The 23034-nt window shown below is 37.9% G+C and overlaps 1 protein-coding gene across 6 annotated transcripts in view; it reads right to left on the bottom strand.

Annotated features, from left to right (window-relative positions):
* Positions 1-23034, bottom strand: part of RhoGEF2 (Rho guanine nucleotide exchange factor 2) — a 32056-nt gene that overhangs the window by 6662 nt on the left and 2360 nt on the right. The window contains exons 2-19 of one of the 6 annotated variants that reach the window (XM_018028867.2): positions 21766-22001; positions 20808-20857; positions 20527-20584; positions 15767-15987; positions 15468-15689; positions 14615-14863; positions 13668-13949; positions 13510-13599; positions 13313-13426; positions 13142-13240; positions 12970-13062; positions 12708-12901; positions 12331-12620; positions 12078-12257; positions 11930-11983; positions 6226-6361; positions 5821-5902; positions 5495-5547 (exon numbers count right to left, since the gene is read on the bottom strand). In XM_018028867.2, coding sequence (XP_017884356.1) covers positions 5495-5547; positions 5821-5902; positions 6226-6361; positions 11930-11983; positions 12078-12257; positions 12331-12620; positions 12708-12901; positions 12970-13062; positions 13142-13240; positions 13313-13426; positions 13510-13599; positions 13668-13949; positions 14615-14863; positions 15468-15689; positions 15767-15987; positions 20527-20584; positions 20808-20857; positions 21766-21937 — 2639 coding nt within the window. In that variant the 5' untranslated portion in view covers positions 21938-22001. Of the gene's footprint in view, positions 1-5494; positions 5548-5820; positions 5903-6225; positions 6362-11929; positions 11984-12077; positions 12264-12330; positions 12621-12707; positions 12902-12969; positions 13063-13141; positions 13241-13312; positions 13427-13509; positions 13600-13667; positions 13950-14614; positions 14864-15467; positions 15690-15766; positions 15988-16909; positions 17128-19685; positions 19744-19966; positions 20066-20526; positions 20585-20807; positions 20858-21765; positions 22002-23034 lie in introns of those variants that run through there. The other 5 variants (XM_018028868.2, XM_018028866.2, XM_026815654.1 and 2 more) reach the window with 5 other exon arrangements.

Raw genomic sequence — 23034 nt, 5'->3', positions numbered from 1 at the left:
ATACTTTTTAGCACGTAGCTATTTCTTATTAGCATTATTCTTCCGTCGTCTGATTTCTTTTTAATTATAGGAAATGCATTTTTATAAGGTACATAAACTTTTGGGATTGACAGTATAGCTAATACATACTTAAACTCGTCGGTTTGTTTCCAAACAGTCGCGCATTTATTTCCCGGATTTTCCAAGTTTCCCATTTATCTGAAGTAATCGAATAGCACGGCCGGCAAGGTGTACCGAGTATAAACGAGAACTTAATCGACGTCGATCAAGCTAAGTCTCATCGAAGCCGCTCCTTCATCACTTTAATCAACCCCCCTAGATATAGAAGCGACATCGACTCGTGCGGTTGATACATAGTACACTGCCTTGTGCATACAGTCGTACGTCGCCATCAATGGTACCTGTATTCTTCCGAAGAGTTAAAAAAAAATCGACGTAGTTCTATGTCTCGTACGCTGACACCTCCTTTAACAAACGTTTACTCAATGAAATTTCCTAAAGGATACACCAAACCGAGCTTTCTCCTAGCTTAAAACTCATGTCAGCCAATATTTCTCTCATAGATGATATAAATTCGAGAATTATGGATTGCATAAGAAATAAAGGATGAGACTGATATCACTCTACTTCCCGATTAGAAGCGTGCACACGCGTTACTACTGGAACGCCGGATCGATACAAAACGGATCACTTTCTTTTTCCTCCCCATTTATACGCATCGATCTTTTTAAAACCAAATGCATTAGCCAGCTAATTCATGCGAATCGTACTAATAGCCGCGAGATATTAACGACATCACTAAAAATGTACGTGCGACATAAGGAGAGTAAATTACCTGTTCCGCTTAAAGAGATACCAAAATAAGAGCAATTAACTAATAGCTTTCAGGATATTAATAAGATCTCTTAGCATATACAAAGTTCTGACTAAAATGATATGATAATTATACTTAGTAAAGAGATAATAATTTACTTTATAACTTTTTAATATTTCATGAACGTAATTCGATAAGATCAATGAGGAGAACTTGGCCGATGGGAAACAAGAGGTGTCGTTTCTCTATAAACGACAGACTCATAAAATAGTAATTAACTGTAATGTACGTGGCCAAATGAGAATCCAACGTCTACAACCCCTGTCCAATAGTCATAAAAAGGTCCAATTTTAATCGAGAGTCTGCTATTATCTTCAAATATTATTTTTACACACGCACGAAGATTTCCTCGCTTCATGAACAACCGCAGTCAATTAATTTCTCGAAAAATTATGGGAACATTTCGCCTTCTCCTCCGCAGAGATTTATAACATTCCTATTCTCGACGCGTGCTTACAAGGCGCTTTACATTTCTTGCGGCCCGAATCATTAAATCACCAACGCATTAGCCGCGGACCCTGCCTGTACACATGTATTTTTACCAGAGAAAACGCGTACACCCGCGCGGCTTGATCTTTATTAATGATATCGCCAAGTTATTGTTATTCGCGATTTTCCTCGAAATAAACCCGCGACACTGATGAAACTACTTGGACTCGTTATTTATTTATCTACGTTATGTGCTTAATTTCATATTCTATCAGTTAAAAATGAAAGATGTTGAACAAGTTAATATTTCTACAATTATAAGAATAGGCATAGCTTTTTTTGCTTTCTGGTGAACATCGAGACTAGATTATTTTTATCGTGCGGATATCACGTGCGCATTATCACGTTCATTGACGCAACATCATCGGTGGAAAATCGCTCGGTTGCACCTATTCTTGTCGCCGGCTGACAAACGACTCGTGACAGGCGACTTTATTCATTCACTCGTTTCTCCGATTCGATTTTGAATAAACCAACTAGACATGCGAGAATACAGCTAATTACGAATTAATGATTTCGACGATTCCATTGTTGGCTAATAATGAACCGTAGGAAACTGGAAACCGTATTGTGAGTACCTCGACGGGATAACACGTATTGTACATTTTATGTGAGAATAATCAGACGACGCTGCTTCTCATAGTACACTGACTGAAATTAAGTAGCAGACAAAACATTTTGGGAATGATACATAAACAGAGATTATATAGATTTATATTCGCTTGCAAAGTAACAAGAATTGTAGCAGGCGCTCTTTATTAAATCGATTATTACTGTGAATCTTTCGAACAATCTATTCTTCGTCTCTTGTTACAGAACATTTCGATAAAATATTATTGAAATTACGATTAAGCAGTTTAAAACGCGATGCGATCACGTAATGGACAGAGTATGGTGCACGCGGTTAAAACGAGTCACATCCAGATGCGTCGCTTACGAATAATTCCAACTTCCTTTAATCATGCTAATTTAAATATTTTTATCTCGCTGCGAATTAAATGTTCCACACAACATCAATCAAGAGCCTTATTCCATGAAAAATTACATGTATCGTTGAACTGGGTGCTCGCCCGTCCGCAATGTTTATAAATGCCGATGCACGCTTGAAATTAATTTCCAGAGACTTTGACTAAATTCGATGTCCGTGCAAAAGGCATTGAAATCACCACTGAGAAACATGGAATATTTCTAGTTTCGGATTTATTCAAAGAGATCGAAGACTTTAAAATTTACTCTGAATATCCCTAAACGAATCGAACCTCCAAAGTAAACATCAGCTTCATCTGTTGCAACATTTCAATCCGGGTCGTTCTGTATTTAAACACTGCCAACTTTTCACGATCATCTGTTTATCCTCGAATTAATAAAAACCGAATTTTGACCACGACTGTTTCTTTGCCATTGGCTATGAATCCGATCGAATTAATCGTATTAACTCAAGCAAATTATCCCGATCACTTGTCTACCGTTTAACTCATGTACAGAAAGATTCGGAACAAGAAATCAGAACGTTCGATCGATTCGCGATAACGGGTGAAGAATGAATCGATCATCACCCCTGAAGAGTCGAACGGGCCGGTTTACGAAGAAGACGAGCGGCACTGCCGCTGTCCGGCGCGGCGGAAGTGACCGGCGGACAAGAGGAAATCGAGAAACGACGCTGCCGGAACGGAGTTCGACGGGTTTCGGGCGAACGCGTGGGTGTATCGTACCGTCGAAGCGACGCAATAGTCCATCCGCGGAATTGAACGTTTAACGTCAGACTGAAGGCCTTCTGGCTGCCATACACACCTTCGCCAGAGGAAGAGGAACGGTCGGTCGAGTCTGCGCCGTTTGCACGTGGACACGGATCTAAAGCGCAAAGTCGCCGGCTAAGAACCGGAGGACCCTGCCAAAAATCTATACACGGTGTGCCCAAAGAATTCCAGGGCCGAATAAAAGCCGGGAATAGACGTTCCAGCTGATTTCCGAATAACGGTCGACTGAACGCACTCAGAGAAAACGCCATGAAATTTAGTATATTTAAGGGGATCAAACGCCACGAATTTCGTCCGTCCAAAAACTATTAACAATCATAAGTTAAAGTAAAACAACTAATTGAACTTTTATAGACATATAAGTGAGCCATTATTATTCGTGACTAAATAAATCGAATGTTTCCTAGTTCATCGGATATCGACAAGGGACGTGAATGACGCGCCCGTTAATGATGTCCGTTTCCTTATTTATGTGGCACTAACGCTTTTCGGATATGTGTACCCTATATTTATTCGTTCCAGGCGCGCGCGTGAAAACTGCAACGCCAAATGATGATGGCTCAAGGTTGGTTCATGGCTCAGTATGCAACGAAAACGGTGCAATCTTTGTATACGTAATTTTATCACCGTTAAATGTTTTCCTCGAGAAACTGAGCAAACTTATACATCATCATCTTTTAAAAATAAATTTCCGGCGAACGTCAATTTGAATATATCCAATAAGGAAGAAAAAGAATATTTTTAGTATAATTAAGGAAATAAATATTTCTAGATGAATAAATCTCGCTTTTTACGTATTGACTTCAACGACTTCGTTTCAACAGATTTCCTGCATTTAAGAATAGAATTCGAAACGGCATGGTACAAGTTCCTTATATCATTCCATCGATTGATACTGTTATACTTTACGAATTTATAAATAGACGCAAAGCGAAATAGTGTACAGTGAACTCACGTTTCTCGGAGAATACTTTTTTGTTAATTCGCAGCCAGGCATCGGCGTGAAATCCAAATCAGTTTGAAAATAGTGTCGATTCTCGTAACGCGTTTCTATTTTGGCAATTATACAATTGCGTAATAAAGCAACAGTGACAGTTTCGCGAAGCAGTTTAAATAGTCTGTAGCTTCGCATCGATACAAAAATGACTACCGTATTGAACAACATTCGCACGATTTTCCAAAGTTAAATTGCAAACGTACAAATATACATAAAAATTGGTTGTTGATGTGAAACAAATTTCCCTGACACTGTGTTCACTGACAAAATTATATTTAATTAAATGAAAAATGTACTCACTTAGTTTTGGACAGATTCGGATCGCTGGTCTTCCTCTTTTCTCGTAGCTGTCGCTGCAATGAGAACAGACGGAATGATGCACAGCGGCGAATATCAATGGTAAATGCTAAATGAAATTATCCCGGCGCGAAGTTTCATTTCGTTGGAATTTACGCAAAAATAAATATCCCGAGGCCCGGCCTACATTTCTCGTAGTGTAGGTATGTATCTCGAAATTTTAATTTGTTCGTCGAATCATCTAGCTCCACGCAACGTTCAAACAATTTGATAAAACATATATTCATGCACGCAACATAAGTATAGATGCACAGTTCTTGAATTCTTACCTTGTGGTGTATCCGCTCCTTGTAACTTTCAGACCTGTTTATGTTTGACGTCTTTGGCTTACTGGAAATATTTTGCTGCACCCTAAGTAATCGTAATTAATAAAAGCGTAAATTAATATCTATAACTGAAACCTGGGCTAAGCGACTGTGATAAATGAAATGAAGAACTTTTCTGGCTATCTATTAGTAAAATTCAATCTCTTCTAATCTTAGAAATAAAATCTTCAAATTGATAAGACGTGAACATGATGAATTTTTCAACGGAACAATCTGGATATGACAAATCGTTCTGAGATGCAGGAAATGTAAGTATACGGTTTCAATATAGGAACTGAGAGAGCTAGATTGGTGCGGTTCAAAGGAAATATTCCTTTACGTGGTATCATGCAAATACGAAGAACATACATTTCAGAAATATCTTCCCGCGAGGAAGGATTGTCCATATTATCGGCGTGATCGGGGACTCCACTGTAAGCGGAAATGCGTCCTCTTTCGCTACTACTACGCGCGTTTCCGGCTATGCCGCCCCCGCGATGTTCTCCTGAAAACATGAAACAAACGAACGCATTCATTAATAATTATAATATTTGCCATATCATTCTTTACTACTTATACCTTACGCATCGCACATAAAAATTAACATTTTCATTAACATTTAGGACATTGATCTTGGTTGTTGATGTGAAACAAATTTCCCTGACACTGTGTTCACTGACAAAATTATATTTAATTAAATGAAAAATGTACTCACTTAGTTTTGGACAGATTCGGATCGCTGGTCTTCCTCTTTTCTCGTAGCTGTCGCTGCAATGAGAACAGACGGAATGATGCACAGCGGCGAATATCAATGGTAAATGCTAAATGAAATTATCCCGGCGCGAAGTTTCATTTCGTTGGAATTTACGCAAAAATAAATATCCCGAGGCCCGGCCTACATTTCTCGTAGTGTAGGTATGTATCTCGAAATTTTAATTTGTTCGTCGAATCATCTAGCTCCACGCAACGTTCAAACAATTTGATAAAACATATATTCATGCACGCAACATAAGTATAGATGCACAGTTCTTGAATTCTTACCTTGTGGTGTATCCGCTCCTTGTAACTTTCAGACCTGTTTATGTTTGACGTCTTTGGCTTACTGGAAATATTTTGCTGCACCCTAAGTAATCGTAATTAATAAAAGCGTAAATTAATATCTATAACTGAAACCTGGGCTAAGCGACTGTGATAAATGAAATGAAGAACTTTTCTGGCTATCTATTAGTAAAATTCAATCTCTTCTAATCTTAGAAATAAAATCTTCAAATTGATAAGACGTGAACATGATGAATTTTTCAACGGAACAATCTGGATATGACAAATCGTTCTGAGATGCAGGAAATGTAAGTATACGGTTTCAATATAGGAACTGAGAGAGCTAGATTGGTGCGGTTCAAAGGAAATATTCCTTTACGTGGTATCATGCAAATACGAAGAACATACATTTCAGAAATATCTTCCCGCGAGGAAGGATTGTCCATATTATCGGCGTGATCGGGGACTCCACTGTAAGCGGAAATGCGTCCTCTTTCGCTACTACTACGCGCGTTTCCGGCTATGCCGCCCCCGCGATGTTCTCCTGAAAACATGAAACAAACGAACGCATTCATTAATAATTATAATATTTGCCATATCATTCTTTACTACTTATACCTTACGCATCGCACATAAAAATTAACATTTTCATTAACATTTAGGACATTGATCTCGTTGTATAATTTCAAGATAGTCATCAGAAGAATCGAACTGCCGTTTTCAATACGCGTTACGGCGTCTTTGTTCTTCGCGGCGGCATGAAAAACTCCAACAAGGTGAAAAAATAGTGCATAGTGCAATCGACGTCGCGCAGTTAAATTATTTTGATTCGCACGAATGCACCACAAAAAAAGGCCATCGCAGGTGTGCTGCAGGCGTAGCCTATCGATTTTCGATACTACGCTTCTCTACGCTTATTTTTCCTCCTCAGACAGAATGTTCTTTCGAGACGTAGACAATTTATAAAGAGCAAGCAAAGGTACAAATGAAATACAAATAATGCGTAAATCGCGTATTTTTACCACGGAGCAGTATTTATTTCATGGTACAACTCTAAGGAAAAACGGGAAAATATTTTGAAAGCGATTCGAGAAACGGGCTAAGTTCTTCGCAAACCAGGAAGGAAGATTGATCGACTGACTCATGATACAGAAATATTTGAAGTCGTGATATGAACGTAAACTGGGAATGTAATCAGAATCGTTGAATGTTTTATTTGAAATGTCGAACTTTCGCAATTAAGAAAATTGAACAAGAACAGGTTTCTTCATTTTCTAGAAACGACGCGAATGTAATTAGGATATGTCCAACGAATAGGCATGAGTAATCTTGTTCTGAAATTCATGTACTGCGGTCAGAGTCAGTCCGATCGCGGGTATAATGGAAATGAAGCGAATACCTATCTCGATTCAATTCGTTTATTTGATGCGAGCCGAGCATCGAATTAACATGTCTGGCATTTCTCCAACTATTGGAGACTCATGCGGGGGCTTATCAGGTAAGGAATGCGAGTCAGTAAAAGCAGATCGCGAGACTGCGCGCGCGAATAAGGTAGTTACATTAATCTTGAGCTGAGCAAATACACAAATCAAAATCGAGTTATTACATCTAGAATGCATAATAAATCGATCAAACCAACATAATAACGTCATTTCCTGACTACGTAAATTCAATTAGATAACAAGAAGTCATAGTGTTACTTTTATATTAGTATTATTTGAAATTTTTCAACTGTTTCAAGAATATTACTTATTCGCTTGGTGTAAACGAAAATAAACGATTATCCGATAATACTGTCAGGGCTAAAGGCTATCGTCTACTAATTTAATACCCAACAATGCGAACGTTTACCGGCTTCTCTGTGTCACATATCTCGCCAGCTTCTAAATTATCTAAAAATTCATTGATTTATCATCGTTAACCGCGTAAAGAGTCGGGACCTATCCAGCGGAAATATACAATGCGATCATGGCAGAATCGTCAGTGATTTCATCAAAGACCACAAGACGAATCCGACGTTTCGCTGACTGGAAAAGAAATTGAGTGACTGAACAAATATCCAATGAAGGTTGGTACCGCCTAAAAATATCATCGTAAAAAGAATTGATGCTCTTGAACCCCGTTTAGCAGACAGATAGTTATAGATCGGCAAGGGTAGGTAGAGGTATGCCGAGGGGATGCAACGAGGGAAAAGCTTAAGTCTTGAGTATTTTTAGATAGGGCAATGTAGGCGCGTGTCGCAGAGGCCGGAAACCGTTTTCTGGGCCCCTCCTTCCCATTTTCTTCCTTCGTTGTTGTCGTTGCCGTCTGCGCTCGTTCGCGTCGCGCTATGTCTATCTTATTTTCCTTCCTCTCATCTCTGATGCATTCTTCGCGTATAATCATTGAAACAACAGTTATCAATACAGTTAGTAATAAAATCGATAACGAGAAGCGAAAGTCATTAGATCGAAATACGTATTGGAAGAACTTATCATATTTTCAAATATACTCATGTCAGTAAACCTCGCGGTTTACAAATGTTGTTACACACTGAGATTGACATTGGAGGGAATATCTTAGAAGATGAATAAACGGATTCAAGCCTGAAAGATACTCATAAAAATCCTCAAAGAATATACTCTAAAAGACGGATGTATGTATAGTAAACAGAAGTGCGAGGGTGCGATTTACAATTCAGCTATGGCTCCTACGTGCAATTTCCAGTACGTTCTGATCTAATTTTGTCTAGACATACAAGTATTTGTATAAGCGAAAGGCTCTGTTTATGAGATATACATACAGTCAGAATAATGTAGACATAGAGCGATACTCAACGAGATCCACGAAAAGACGCCGACGTACATTCTGTCTAGTCTCATAGAAGCGAAAATTTATGAACGTATCTGGCAAGTAACAGACGGCAAGAAAATTTCCATCGAGTGGGTCGTTAAAGTCCATTGAATCTCCTTTTTAACTTTGCACGTCGCAACTTCATTATGAAGAAGCATATCACTCTCGAGAATGTCGAACTCCGATATAACTAATAAGAATTTAATCTGTTCTCGAAGTTCTCTGCAGCGATGAAAACTTTTAAATATGGGTTTGCGAAAATCTTCAATAACTAATTGGATTTCTTCAAAATTAAACTGAATAAAGTACGACGCCTCGAATCTTATATAGTACAATGTTGACTTCCGATCTTTTCTCTCCACGTCTCATCCATTTAATCACTGCGAAACGGGAATCGTTGAAACAAACCTGTCTCTTTCTGCACGGCTGCGATTCTCTTCGCTTCGGTGTCGTCAAACTTGCTCGAGGAATCGTTTTCATTATATAAAGCACTGTCGTTCGAGTTATCACAACACGTCGATACGTTTAGACGATCCAAACCGACGATCAAAGCCGTTTCTATGATCTCGCTCGGCTCACGCGTCTTTCTCACAGCGGCGAAGGTCTCCCAAACTTTCCCGGCCAGTGAGCCTTTGCTCATGTGTGGCACCGCGGTTCTCTGCTTGATCGTCTTCAGCTTCGTTTTCTTTGCAACTTTGGCTTTGCTAACTTTCTCGAGCACCACCGGCGAACCTAATCCGATCGATACATTTTTCTAACGTACATCCCGCCCGAATATTTACAAATCCACTTGGAACCCGAGGAATCTCAATCTTATTAAAATATTAATCTCACTTCAATCAATTCAGGAAATTCGTTTGTGAGACATCATATAAAATAGAAGCTTAGTCATAAATGACTTAAATTACAGCTCTTATCAGACTTCCGTGATTATTTTACGATTAAAACAAATTTCGACTGCTCTCATTGACGCATTAGTTATTTACAAAAATCTTTAATACAATTCATTTAAAATTTTATACCCAGTGTACAATTATGAAATCAATACACACAAAATAGTCCAGCTGCTTTTTTTCTCTATTTCTTAACGTTCTGACAAGATGTAAAATATCTCATCGTAAAATATTGCTACCGATATTATAATTAAAAATCAGGAATCCTTCCGTTCCGAGCAGATTATTAGATATTCGCGCGATCTTTACCGTCACCCTTCAGCTTCCGATTGAATCTGTTCCTGCATCTTTCCGAGGAAAGTCTGAAGCTAGTGAAGCTAGCGATCAGGGGTGAGGGGCTGCTAGTCGTTGAATAAGGGTTGCAGTTCGGTTCCCCCTCCAAGGGGTCGCGCAACTGTTGCACCTCGACCATGTGCACACCTCGATGCTCCCCACGACCCGGCGGGAAGACGGAAAGGAACAAAAATAACGTCGGGGTTGTTCGGGGGCTTTCCTCTACTTCTCGCGGCGACAACCGAACTGACACTAATTTCCCTCGATGCCGGCCGCCGCTCTCGCTTCTTTTCCGCGTAGTCTGCCGCACGGTTTCCGGTTAGACCCCACCAGTTCGCTCCCCCGCTCGTTTTACAACTACGTACGCGCGTACGTTTACACGCACGCACGGGGTGTGCGTGTGATCCTGATTTTCGTAGCCCTCCGGTCGAAACCCTCGGGTAGTACCAAGGACGATCCTCGCGCGTTCAAGATATTGATGTGCTTAAAGTCGCTCTTAAAGGGTAGCTTTCCCTTGCCTGGCGACCTCTCTACTATCTCCTCTCAGAATCTCTAGATACCAGTTGTCAGATTTCATCTGTGTACAGTTTGCCTGCGTGTTCCAGAGGGGATAAAATCGCTGATGAAGCGAATATCGTTCGGGAAATTCTCTTTAGGAATTCGAGAGGTCTTCTTTCCTTGGTTTTATACAGAACAATGAACGTCTGATTTAAAAAAGTTATAGTAAAAGATGAAACTTCGTAAATTATGCATAAATTTCACGCGAGTTCATTCGATAAAAAATTATTGCTACACCCTGTAGATGAATAACGAGGTTTTGGATTTGTTCGCGGTTTCCTCTCCGTTCTTCCTTCCTTCCTCTACTACTTATTCATCAATTCAGTAGGAAATAGCGTAGTAGGCAACGGACACAATACGTTTTGCGAAACTTCCTTATCACAAATGGCGATTATAATGTAACAACGCTGCGCGATAAAAACCACCTACATTCGCTGCCCCGGGCATATGTGTTCGATATATTTCAACATTGACACTGTCCCCTTTAATCTTTCGTTACGAAGTGTTAAACAAAACTAAGATACTTTATTAATATTCATCGCCTGATGAAATCACCGCTTTTAATAGAATCACTGTGACTGCAGAATACGTCAAACCACTTTTACATGGATGACTATATTCTTTAAAAACACATAGATATGAACCTAAATATGTATATATTGTGACGAAGGAAAAAATGTTATCGGAACAGTATGTTATCAACTGAAAAGGCTGAGAGGAGGATGTTGATAAGGAGCACCGAAGATAATAAATTGTTCCTGTCGAATATTTTAAATAGAAACTTTCACACAAATATGAACACTCCTTTTGACACTGATTATCCTTCGGGTAAGAAGGAAAATACAACTATCTGCTTAATACAGATACTCGGTGATTCCAACGAAGCAAACACTCGCTTAACCCGTGCTCGTCAAGAAACGACTACGCTCAAAATGAAGACAGTAAACTTCAAGAGATAGCTGATAATGTGAACAAAAGAGAAAAAGACTGCAGTCTCGCTTGCGTAAATCAGTACGTATGCGTAATTATGACTGACTATAGAAGTGTAATACACAACAAAATATTTACTGATTATCGCTAAATATTAGTGGGACTTAAAATTGTACTTTGCCTAGTTTTGTCACATTTCAGAGAGTTGTAATAAATAACAGGTGTCGGAAAGGGGAACAAGTAGTAAAAAGCTGCTTGTGGGATATCGTGTATACAGTACAGATTTTTTGTTTTTAAGAAAGATATTAAAATTAATCATACTCAATGTGGCATTGTATTTTTCCTTAAGTGAATAATATGGGTGGCAGTGTTCTTATCTTACATGTGAAACGACACGATTTTTTAACTTCGCGTAGATTATTAGACGTGAATAATAAATGTATTGCTACGTACACAAATCTACAAAAATCAAGGTTCGTTTTATGCGGAATAATAAATATGTGTTATACACAAAGCATTGCCACCCATACTATTTGCACGTTAAAAATTTGAAGCAATAGACTTACCATTTTCTCCATCAGTCAGCGCACCACAATCATCCTCGCTCCTCCTAATCCTATCTGTAACAATAAAATATTTTCCAAAATAGATTAGACATTTTACGTAGACAAAACAGAGATTTATAACTTATAAGATAACAGTTTAATTATTTACCATGAAGCATATGATTTTGGGGGTGATGATGATGATGGGATGATGGTGGTTTTCTTTCAGGCCTAATACGCTCCATCAATTTACTTATACGATCGTTGCCTTTTTCCTTCCTCACCAGCGGTCCTGGACAATTTTCTTCTACCACACGAACACACTGACGATGAACACTTAGTGAACAATCTGTAACTAATATTATCTCCGTTAATTGATAATTTCATTATATATGTACGTATGTGTGTATAATTGAACGTACCACTACACAAATATCCTTGGGGTCCAATTCCGCCAATGATGAGTTGACAGTGATTGCAGTAAGTGATAGTAAAGTATTGATGAGCTACAAAATGATGACCCCTGATTGTCATTTTCCTTGTTTTCCCCGTGAGCAAGCGTGCTTTCAGATTCGACTTATCTTTCGCAACGAAAGTAGGTACTCGATCGAGCGACACTGGTCGGACTTGGAAAATTTTTGTTAATATTGTCGCTAGACCAGCCGCTGTTGTAAATTGTCGCAAGTCTACGTGCTCTTTATCAATATCTTCTCTGGAATGTTACATGGAGAGCAATTAAATACCGAACGTTGCTAAATAAATTACAAATACAAATATTATTTTGACTGAAAATACTAACAAATAAGGCTCCATTTTAGGTAAGAGGTATGTTTCAATGATTTTCGTTTCTCGCGCCTTGTCAGATCCACTTTCATCCAGTTGAGCATCGCTTGGACCGAATAACGTGCCCAATCCGGCGGTTCTCTTTTGTTGAAAGTCTGCAAGTTGCTCGTTAAGTTCTTCCTTCGCACGCGTACGTGCTTTCCAAAAGATCTGAGAGGAACAGAACCTATCGTATAATCGTTACTAAACAGATATTACCGTGACAGTGAAGTACATACTTTTCGTAAAATCTCTTCTTTATCGAATTCCTTCAAAAGGACATCATCTATTTCGTGTGCTACGTTTTCGTCTACATTATGCAGACGAAGAGGCTGTGTAAGAAAAACTCCAGTTAAACACAATTCTCTGTTTATTAAAAATAGCATATGTACGTTTCTGTTTATTACTTACTGCACCAGGTACTAAAAAACTAGAATGAATTTCGTATGCCCACTTTCTCATTTCCTTTGCATTACCTTCTTTGTACAAATCGGTTATTAAATAGAACAGCTGAAATAATTTAAAAATGTTATCAGAATGTTAGAAACATTGAAATAATACGTTCTACTATGCGATGCTTACCAGACTGGAGGGATCACTGTTTGATAAAACGTAATTAATAAATACAGCAAGATGCGCATGATGTCCCCATAATCGAGATAGTGATTTAAATGGACCATGATCTTCCAACTGTCCCTACGACAATAATCAATTAAATAGCGGTATTCAATTTTACTAATAAGAAGTGAGGAGAGGAGAAGAGTTAATACGAGACTCACAACTTCCTGATCGCTCATATCATCATCTTCCATCGACATGATAGGCTGCTGTAATGTTGGTAATCCAGGGATACTGTCATTTAATATCGTCTAAACCCGAAGGAACAACATATGAGTAACAATCACTTGGTAATTGTAGCTGATATAAAAATGCTTACATCGTTCATAGTTGAATTGGAAGTATCGTTTCCTGGACTAGCAACCGGATACGGTGGAGGTGGAGTTCCTGGAGGTGTGATATGAGGTAATTCGTCAATATCGATGTCGCTATGTCTTATATGCCTCGGAGGGGAAAGATCGTGCATTGATTCCGATGCTATTAAACGTCTACTAGCTTCTGATGGAGATATAGTTGTTGTTCCCAATTGTTCCGGGCTAGATTTTGTTCGCTGATGCTTATTGAGCGAATTCGAGGAACCCAAATTCGCACCTTGTGAAAGCTATAAAAAGATATAAACATTTACTCAACCAACGATCGGTGACAAAGAGATTCGCTGTTAGACTTTGACTACAAAAATTCCATTAAATGCAGAAACGATAGAACAATATGCAACACATTATACAAAAATGCAATACGAGTGTATGTGTACTATACATATATTTATTTACACGTGTAGAAAGTACTAAACAATGCAAACGTAACAACAGAAATAAAAATACATTTCTATCAAACAAATGTTCAGAAGTATGTACGGAGGGACAACACATTTATTAAATCACAGGAACCATATATCGTACTCAATCATACTCAAAATGTGCATTACTCGATCAAATATACTATTCAAGTACGAACAGTAAACAAATACAGTTTCTGTAATATAATATTCGTTGTGACTCTTTGGTATAGCTTCACATAAAATAAGGACGTTCACTAATGATGCAGAACAAAGTATCAAAAAACATGGATCATTCAATTTCGTATTATAATTATAACTAGATAGAATGTAACCGTAGATATCAAAGTCCTATTCTTGAAACAAGAGTATGTAATTCCTCTTTCAATCTCGTATTAAAGATGTGTGTAAATTATCACGTAATACCTTCATCGTGTCATGCAATTTATATAAATTGTTTATTTTAATGACTTAGCGATTAGACTACTTACAGAGTTAGGTATGCCATGACTGGTGGTTGAGGGCGTTAAATGAGTCAACAGATGACGTTCCAGCTCCAACTGGGCTACGTTGTGCGTGTTTGTAGTAGGCGGAGGTCTGGGAGGCAATGGTGGCGGAGACAGACTTTGCATGGACAGGGATTTACGAGACGGTAGAGGCGGTGGTACATCACCACTGCTACTACTCAAAGGTGAATAATAACCCGGGGAACACGAGGTGTTTGTTACCAACGAGCAAAGCTGTAAGACACAACAAAAGCTGGTTAGATAACGTTAGCGAAAGCTTAAATACATCCCTATATGACTGAGTTTGAAGACGAAATTGCGATACAAAAGCACACATTATATAAAAAAAAATCTCTTTGTATAGGTCCGAAGAAAGTACATGTACAACAGCAGAAAATAAATCGTATTACTTATCCTTAATTATTATTACATGTATATACACGATATCAAGTTACCGTACTACTGTATGATAAAAGATTTATATTAAATTTTTAATTATTATGCCTTCTATTTATAAACATCTTAATAATAATCATGCCGAGCAGTAACATCCACTGGAATTGTCAAACATTGATATAAAAGCAAGCACAAGAAAAATTATAAATGTATAGGGACATAAGAAATGTTAATGAACGTAAGCGTCAAAGCAAACTCACATCTTATGCAAAAGATCATGGAGAATATAACTGATAATGCAATAATTATAATATATGTATAATTTGTAAACAGCTAGATGTTACTAAAGATCAAATTGATGCAGGATATTAGTGCGATATAGAGAACTGTTTAAAGTAACACGAGCATCTTGATAAAGCAACATTATGGGGAAGAATCAGACCTGTTCATTGGTAGTAATCGTGGCTAGCTGTTCCTGCAGGGTGCGAACTCTTCTTTCAGCACCCGCCAATTCCGCTTGCACTGCCACGACGTTAACATTACTGCTACCAGTGCTGGCTTTTGCAAGTTCGCTACGGAGCTTATCAACGTAGCTTTGTTCCTTCTCCAACATCAGCTGGAATGTATGAGCGCGTTCAGTTTCCAGTTGCCGCAATTTCTCGTGCTGCAATACGAATCAAATTTTTTATAAACGTGTGCATACATTTTTTTATTGTACCTTCGGGAAAAATATCGACTTACGTCAACGGGCTGAGGACCGGTGATACGCGCGTTGCAGGAACCGGCCGCCGGTGCAGTTGACGCTCTGTGCAAGGAAGTAGCTGGCTGCGAGGGTGACACCATTGTGGTGCCGGCTGACAAACTAACTGGCCGTTGATGCTGACCGACCTGTAGCCCCGTCGTCGCCGAGCTGCTCGTCCCGACTGGCTTCTGCTGCACCGTCAGTACCACCTGCGTCGAAGCTGCAACCAAGAGTTCAAGGACGACGATTAGTCACCTTTCGCATACCTTCGCCGGTCCTTCCCCCGCGTTTGACCCTACGCTGCATCTTCCTTTTGTGAACCGCTTCAACGAACACAGCTCGTTGTATTTTCGTTCAAAACGATTCCAACTTCCAAATTGCTCTAATCCGCATATGATAAACGTTAAATATCATAATTAAAATACGATTTTTTATGCATTTCGATAACGGTATTATTAATCGTTATTAACGATATTTAACGATATACGGATTTTTAATCGTTAAATGTTAGGTACACCTTCGAAAGAAGAAAATCCCACTTCTCTAGATTTTTATCAAGAATGACAATGCTAGATAAATAAGATATACATGTCGCTTGAATAGAATAATATTTACTAGCAACTATTTAGTAACTATGAATCTATTACAGTTGCACCGTCGGTGACTCATTCCTACGCTCAGCTGAGAAATACGTATGTATCTACATATGACGTTATCCTCCTTTTTTCTAATTCTGGAAACGTGTATCCGCGTGCCAAAAGACCAATTAGCGAGAACTGGCAGAACGCACATGCAAACTCGGAACGGCTGATCGATTTCGAAAACACGGTGTATCATGGAATCTTCTCCTCAAAGTTATTACCCACACGAGCTCAACAAGAATGCGCGAAACTTGATAAATATTTGCATTTTTTAAGAAACCGAGATATATAAATATTATTCGCGCGAACGTGCAGCTCCACACAATTTGTAATAAACGTAATTTTCCCTGTTTCTTCACCGCGAAGAATCGTGCAAGAAATAACTGGAATTTCAACAACGTAGAGTGAAAAGCTCAATTTAAAAAGAATCAAGCTTCACATCTGAAAAAAAAATTACATAATTGCAAGAATCGCAAATGTTTTAGAAGCAGTTGAGAATACCGGAGTACGGTTTCGCACGAGCCTTCTTCCAGGCTTGCCTCAGGTCGTACGTGGTTCGCGTCTTCATGTAGAATGTAGAAACACAGATTCGGGTAAAAACGCGCAGTTGGAACCGATAGACGATCCTGTCGGATTCAGTTTTCGTCTTGGTTCATTGACAAATGTACCGCGGGCAATAACCACGCGCCGACCGAGACCCACGTCGTCTGTGAAACTGCGTAAAACGATCGTCGGTCGAGGCGATCCGAGGAGTAGTAAGACATTCGTACCAAGAATCTTGGATCCAGGTGTGTGTATTAATATGAATGACGAGATTCTTATGTTTACACGCGGTTACGACTAATCTTTGGCAGTCATTTTACTATACCTTGACAAATCCATTCTAATATTATCCTGCGCATTTCGAATAAAAATTTCGATCCGTGTAGTTACTAAGAAATTACTAAGGAAGAAGAAGAGAAGAGTTACGATATTTTCCTATTTGAATAATGTATGTTTTCTGCTTGGTTCATTTCTTAGAAAAAGAAAATCTTCATTCTGCTGTAAGGAATTATGTTAACAAAGCAATTATACCTCGTTTAACAAGAAAACTGTTTCAATCTGTTTGAGAATTCAAGAAAAGATAAAGAGAACTATTCGTGATACTGAATGTCTACTTTGAATACGACCAATGTCCTTGTACAGAGAAAAATTAGAATACTGCCTTTGGGAAACCCCGAAAGAACGATTGAGTCAGCTGTAAGTGGCCTTAACTGGCACTGGTTTTAGCCTTATTGTATGCACGTTGCATACCTTTCCTCGTAAGACTGATTTTACTTATCTTTGCATAATGATCTTCTTCTCTTTGCATTCTAATCTATAATCTCTACATGTTCCTTCCCAATTCAATATTCGCAATCTTATAGAGTGATTTGTAAATTAATATCAGTCAGTTACAAGTCATCAGAAAAATATTATGAAAAAGAAGAAGCAACGCATATAAATGAGATCATCGTTGTATTTATTGAAAAATTTTTCACTGTTGAAAGGATTTGAAATATTCATGAACCTAGCGAAATCTGAATATGCGCACAAGCGTCTTATGAAATGATCAAGTAGGACGTTTGGAAAGTTATTAAATTTGGACGCAATACACTACTTCACGTTCAAGGTGCTCAAGTGTTTCACGTCATATACAAAGGTCTTTTATATGTTCCAAATGAATCATTATTAACTCACTAAAACTATCGGTGGATATCCTGGACAAAAGAGAGTCAATACAACTCTTTAATTAATACCTCCCATTATATCTTTCAATTATCTACTAAGCACATCTACCGTATGTATAAAGGAAAATACAGAACTGATTTTCTTCTTAGAGAATTTATATCTATCCTATCCATATCTCTAATAACTAATCGCAGTGCGATAAAACAAGCCAGATAACAACCTGAAATGATTCTCGTCGCGATGGTTTTACGAATTTTCAGAAATTACTGCACGGTTAAAAGCCACGATGGAGGATGTGCCTGTTCGTACTCATTGTGTTTTACCTGAACAGTTAGATGGAGAAAGACAGACTCTACGAACGGTCACCGCTACTTATAAACTCGCATGCTTACATCACTGAAAGCGCGTCGTCCGCATAAACTTCGTTTATGTTGATGTGTCCGACGTAAAGCCGCCGACAATCACTCGCAATCTTTATAAATGTCTTCTTTCGTAGATACGACAATCTTGGCTATTTTTCTTCCTATTCTATGATGTATGAACATCGTCGCTTGCGCGTCGCTACGCATCGATATTTGCAAAAGTAATTGTTTATTCAATTTATAAAACAGAATAAACTGAAGAACTTTGAAGATTAATAGAGACGTCAATAATTTCTGACTACTCTGAGAGAAATTCCGTCAATCGCGAAGCTTAAAACCTTCTGTCCGTGATTGAAATTTCAAATCAAACTGCATTGTCTAACCGGATCGATGAGTTTTACGGTTTAATTTCGATAAAAGCTTGCCAGACATGGAACAAGCACTGACAGGTTTTGATCAAGTACCAGCATGCACATGAAAAATTGATAGGCAATATGAGACTTGTCTGGTTCTACTTTTCAATCAATTCAATCGAAAGGACGTTCAATTTTATTTTATACAGAAAACCAATTATAGAAATAAAATCAATTTTGTGCAGTACGATAACTTGTTATTTATTTTTTGGTATGTAAGCAACTAATGCTTTCATTATTTAAAAAGGGAAAAATAGTTCCCATGTTCCCTTTAAGGTTCATATATATGTTCTCCCCTTAGTGCATAACATCTACTTCATCTGCTTTTATAAAAGGCGGGTTAACGGCCTATAGTACGGTAGATTAAAGCACACGCACCCCTTGTGATTATCAACGATATATAAGAATAGCTCGCAAAGTATGAAGCACCCCATGTGCTCTTACGTTGGAACCTCTCTATACGAGAATGCTCAATCGACAAGAAAATTCTACCGCGAGAAAAAAGTGTTTCTCCCCTAATGTTCACTGAACAAATATCCAACCAAGTTGGGAAATTGTTATAACAAAATAAAATAAGAATTAATAACAAAGAGAGAAAGAGAATAAGGAGGTGCCGCATAACTATTTAATAAAGCTTGAAATTGACTGTAATTTATATAGCATTAGATTTTGGACGGTCTCTTTAGCGCAAAGACATTTATTCCGTCTCAATGCCAAATGACATGCTTTGGAATTAAAAGAGAAAAGGAGAAAAAAGAGGTCGTAGAAAAGAAAGAAAGTATGTAAACTTACACTTTATGAGCTGTACAACATCCGTATGCGTGGACTGCATTACATTCATGCCGTTAACCTGGAAATACCAATCACGGTTATAAATAGTGAAAATACATGGTGGCAGGTACACACGTTTTGCAAACAAGTGTAATTGAAATTCTAACAAGCTGTACATTGCAATTGATTGGTTGAAATTCTACGGAGACGATGGATCTCAGTTTATCATTATAATTTACGCTTTATTGCCAGTTACTCGTAAGTAATATTTGTGCGATAACTTTTATTTCAAATAGGCTCACCTTGATGATTTTGTCGCCCGCGTGAAGGCCAGCTCTCGCAGCTGCACCGCCTACAATGCATCATCATTGCATTTTTAGATCGTTTTTTACGAGACAACCATTAGAACAATATACCAACGATACAAAAATATTCATTCTCTTAATTAGAATCTTGTTTATCTTTTCATTAATCTTTCTCATTAGTTCCGGTTCTGAAGACATTACTCATAAATTCGTTCACGTTAAAATTGATACCGCTACGAAGTTATCAAAAATTTTACCAAGAGTAGAATATGTAAGTGAATGTGACTAGCTTCTGTGATATTCAAATTTAATATACATGGTATACTTTTCTAATTCCTCTGCAGAGTTTGAATAAAGTAAATAATAATGTAAATTGTGCCGCATAACTATTTAATAAAGCTTGAAATTGACTGTAATTTATATAGCATTAGATTTTGGACGGTCTCTTTAGCGCAAAGACATTTATTCCGTCTCAATGCCAAATGACATGCTTTGGAATTAAAAGAGAAAAGGAGAAAAAAGAGGTCGTAGAAAAGAAAGAAAGTATGTAAACTTACACTTTATGAGCTGTACAACATCCGTATGCGTGGACTGCATTACATTCATGCCGTTAACCTGGAAATACCAATCACGGTTATAAATAGTGAAAATACATGGTGGCAGGTACACACGTTTTGCAAACAAGTGTAATTGAAATTCTAACAAGCTGTACATTGCAATTGATTGGTTGAAATTCTACGGAGACGATGGATCTCAGTTTATCATTATAATTTACGCTTTATTGCCAGTTACTCGTAAGTAATATTTGTGCGATAACTTTTATTTCAAATAGGCTCACCTTGATGATTTTGTCGCCCGCGTGAAGGCCAGCTCTCGCAGCTGCACCGCCTACAATGCATCATCATTGCATTTTTAGATCGTTTTTTACGAGACAACCATTAGAACAATATACCAACGATACAAAAATATTCATTCTCTTAATTAGAATCTTGTTTATCTTTTCATTAATCTTTCTCATTAGTTCCGGTTCTGAAGACATTACTCATAAATTCGTTCACGTTAAAATTGATACCGCTACGAAGTTATCAAAAATTTTACCAAGAGTAGAATATGTAAGTGAATGTGACTAGCTTCTGTGATATTCAAATTTAATATACATGGTATACTTTTCTAATTCCTCTGCAGAGTTTGAATAAAGTAAATAATAATGTAAATACGTTGTATCTGGTGAGCCATTAATTTCATAATCAAAATTTACGATAAATATTGTTTTGCACTCTGCATCAAAGTTTGTAAAGTTGCGACCACCGTGTTAAATATTTAAATGTAACGCAATAAAATGAGATAACTTTATGTACGTTAGGACAATTAGTGCTATAGTAATTAGTAGTACTATGAATACAGCGCAACTTCTCAGCATTAACATTGTACGAGGAATTTACTTGTGCAACTTTAGAGGCAAGGTAGTGATCATACAGAATAGTGACCACTCATAAAATTTTTACGGGATGCTAAGAACCAAGGAAAGAGAGATTATGTAAACAAATATTATTAACACTACTGTCACAGGATTGAATAAAGCAAATAACTCTACGCTTGGTGATTATAAATTAAAATAGAATGCATCCACCTTACATAACACCTCGAATGGCCAGCAACATTGAATACCTTATAGAACAATAAACTCGTCGACCGTTTCAAGCTAATTTCCCTCGTTGATGAACGCGTTGCCACGACTTTAACCCGTTTCGTACGAGAAAACAACCGCTAAAATTCTGATAACAATGGTAACACACCTTCCTTCACAGATTGAACATAGACGGGGTTATCGCCGGAGACTTTCATCCCGTATCCGGCCTCATCCTTGTAGACGACGAGGGTGGCGACGGGTGCTGGTTCGACAGTTCCACCCCCGGTGGCGCTTCCGCCACCCCCGACGCTGCGACGCAACGCCGCCGTTCCATTCATCCCTCCTTCGATCTCCGCCTGGCCTCCCCTCACCTCTGCCCCGGCTGCAACGCGACTGTATGACCTGCAACCAAAACGAAATAGATAATGTTAATTTCCTGTGCCTTTTTATTCATTTTTGCAGCAGCTAAATTATCACGCTGTCCCTGTGACAATTGCGCAAACGGATATTTCTAATACATACAAACTGTAAGCTCAAAAATATAAATACATATGTATAATTATAAGTTGATAAAGGCATAGATGAAAAATGCGTCGACATCGATTAGTTACTAATCTTCAAATGTTTCTGTTCAATTCGTTTTCTTATAATTTGAACTCTTGTTTAAAACGAGAAAGAAAGTAGAGGAAAATATCAAATTCTTTTATTCTAATTTAAATAACTTTCAAAGAGAAAATAGAGACTCTGCACGGAGAAGAGAAACGGAGGGGAAATATAGCTAAACATCGATTTTGTATTTAAACAGGATCGAAATGGACATCATGTGAGGCTTATGGTATTCTAAATGTGTTGTCTAGGAGTATTTTGACAATATGTAAAACGGCAGCTTTACCAATTAGATACATTAGCTATTCTATGATACAGCAATTCAGAGGATAAATTAATCAAAGAACTAGAAGAATTTACGAAATGATGCAGAACATTGAAAATGTTCTTTTAGAATGTAAAACCGCCTCTTCAAACTCGATTCTTTCTACTGACGTTACATAATTGTTGCTGAATCAAGGATTTTAATGGCATTTCACTTGTAACATTGCATGAAAGTTGTCCTGATGAAATGATTTGAGATACGTCAAAGCCTTCGTATTTTCCGGCATAGGAAATACATTAATTTAATTATTAAGTTATAATTGAAGACTATAACGTGCACGGATTAAAACAATTGTTGTGTTTTGAAGAATAATCAGTTCTTAACGAATGCAGGATGTTTGATCACTCACCGCATACGAAGCTAATAAATAATCGTGTCCCCTTATCAACGGGATTATGTCTGTCGTTGCCGTGTACTTTCAAGAGCTCTTAAGCATATACTGTAATATTATGTTTATGCTTAATTATTATTTATATTCTCATCGTTTATCACCATGATATTTGC

This window comes from Ceratina calcarata, unplaced genomic scaffold, assembly GCF_001652005.2.
Source record: "Ceratina calcarata isolate Rehan_Ccalc_2016 unplaced genomic scaffold, ASM165200v1 scaffold478.2, whole genome shotgun sequence".
Lineage (NCBI taxonomy): Eukaryota > Metazoa > Arthropoda > Insecta > Hymenoptera > Apidae > Ceratina > Ceratina calcarata.
The sequence above is the reverse complement of the archived record's forward strand: the minus strand, read 5'-3'. Positions and strand labels throughout refer to the sequence as shown.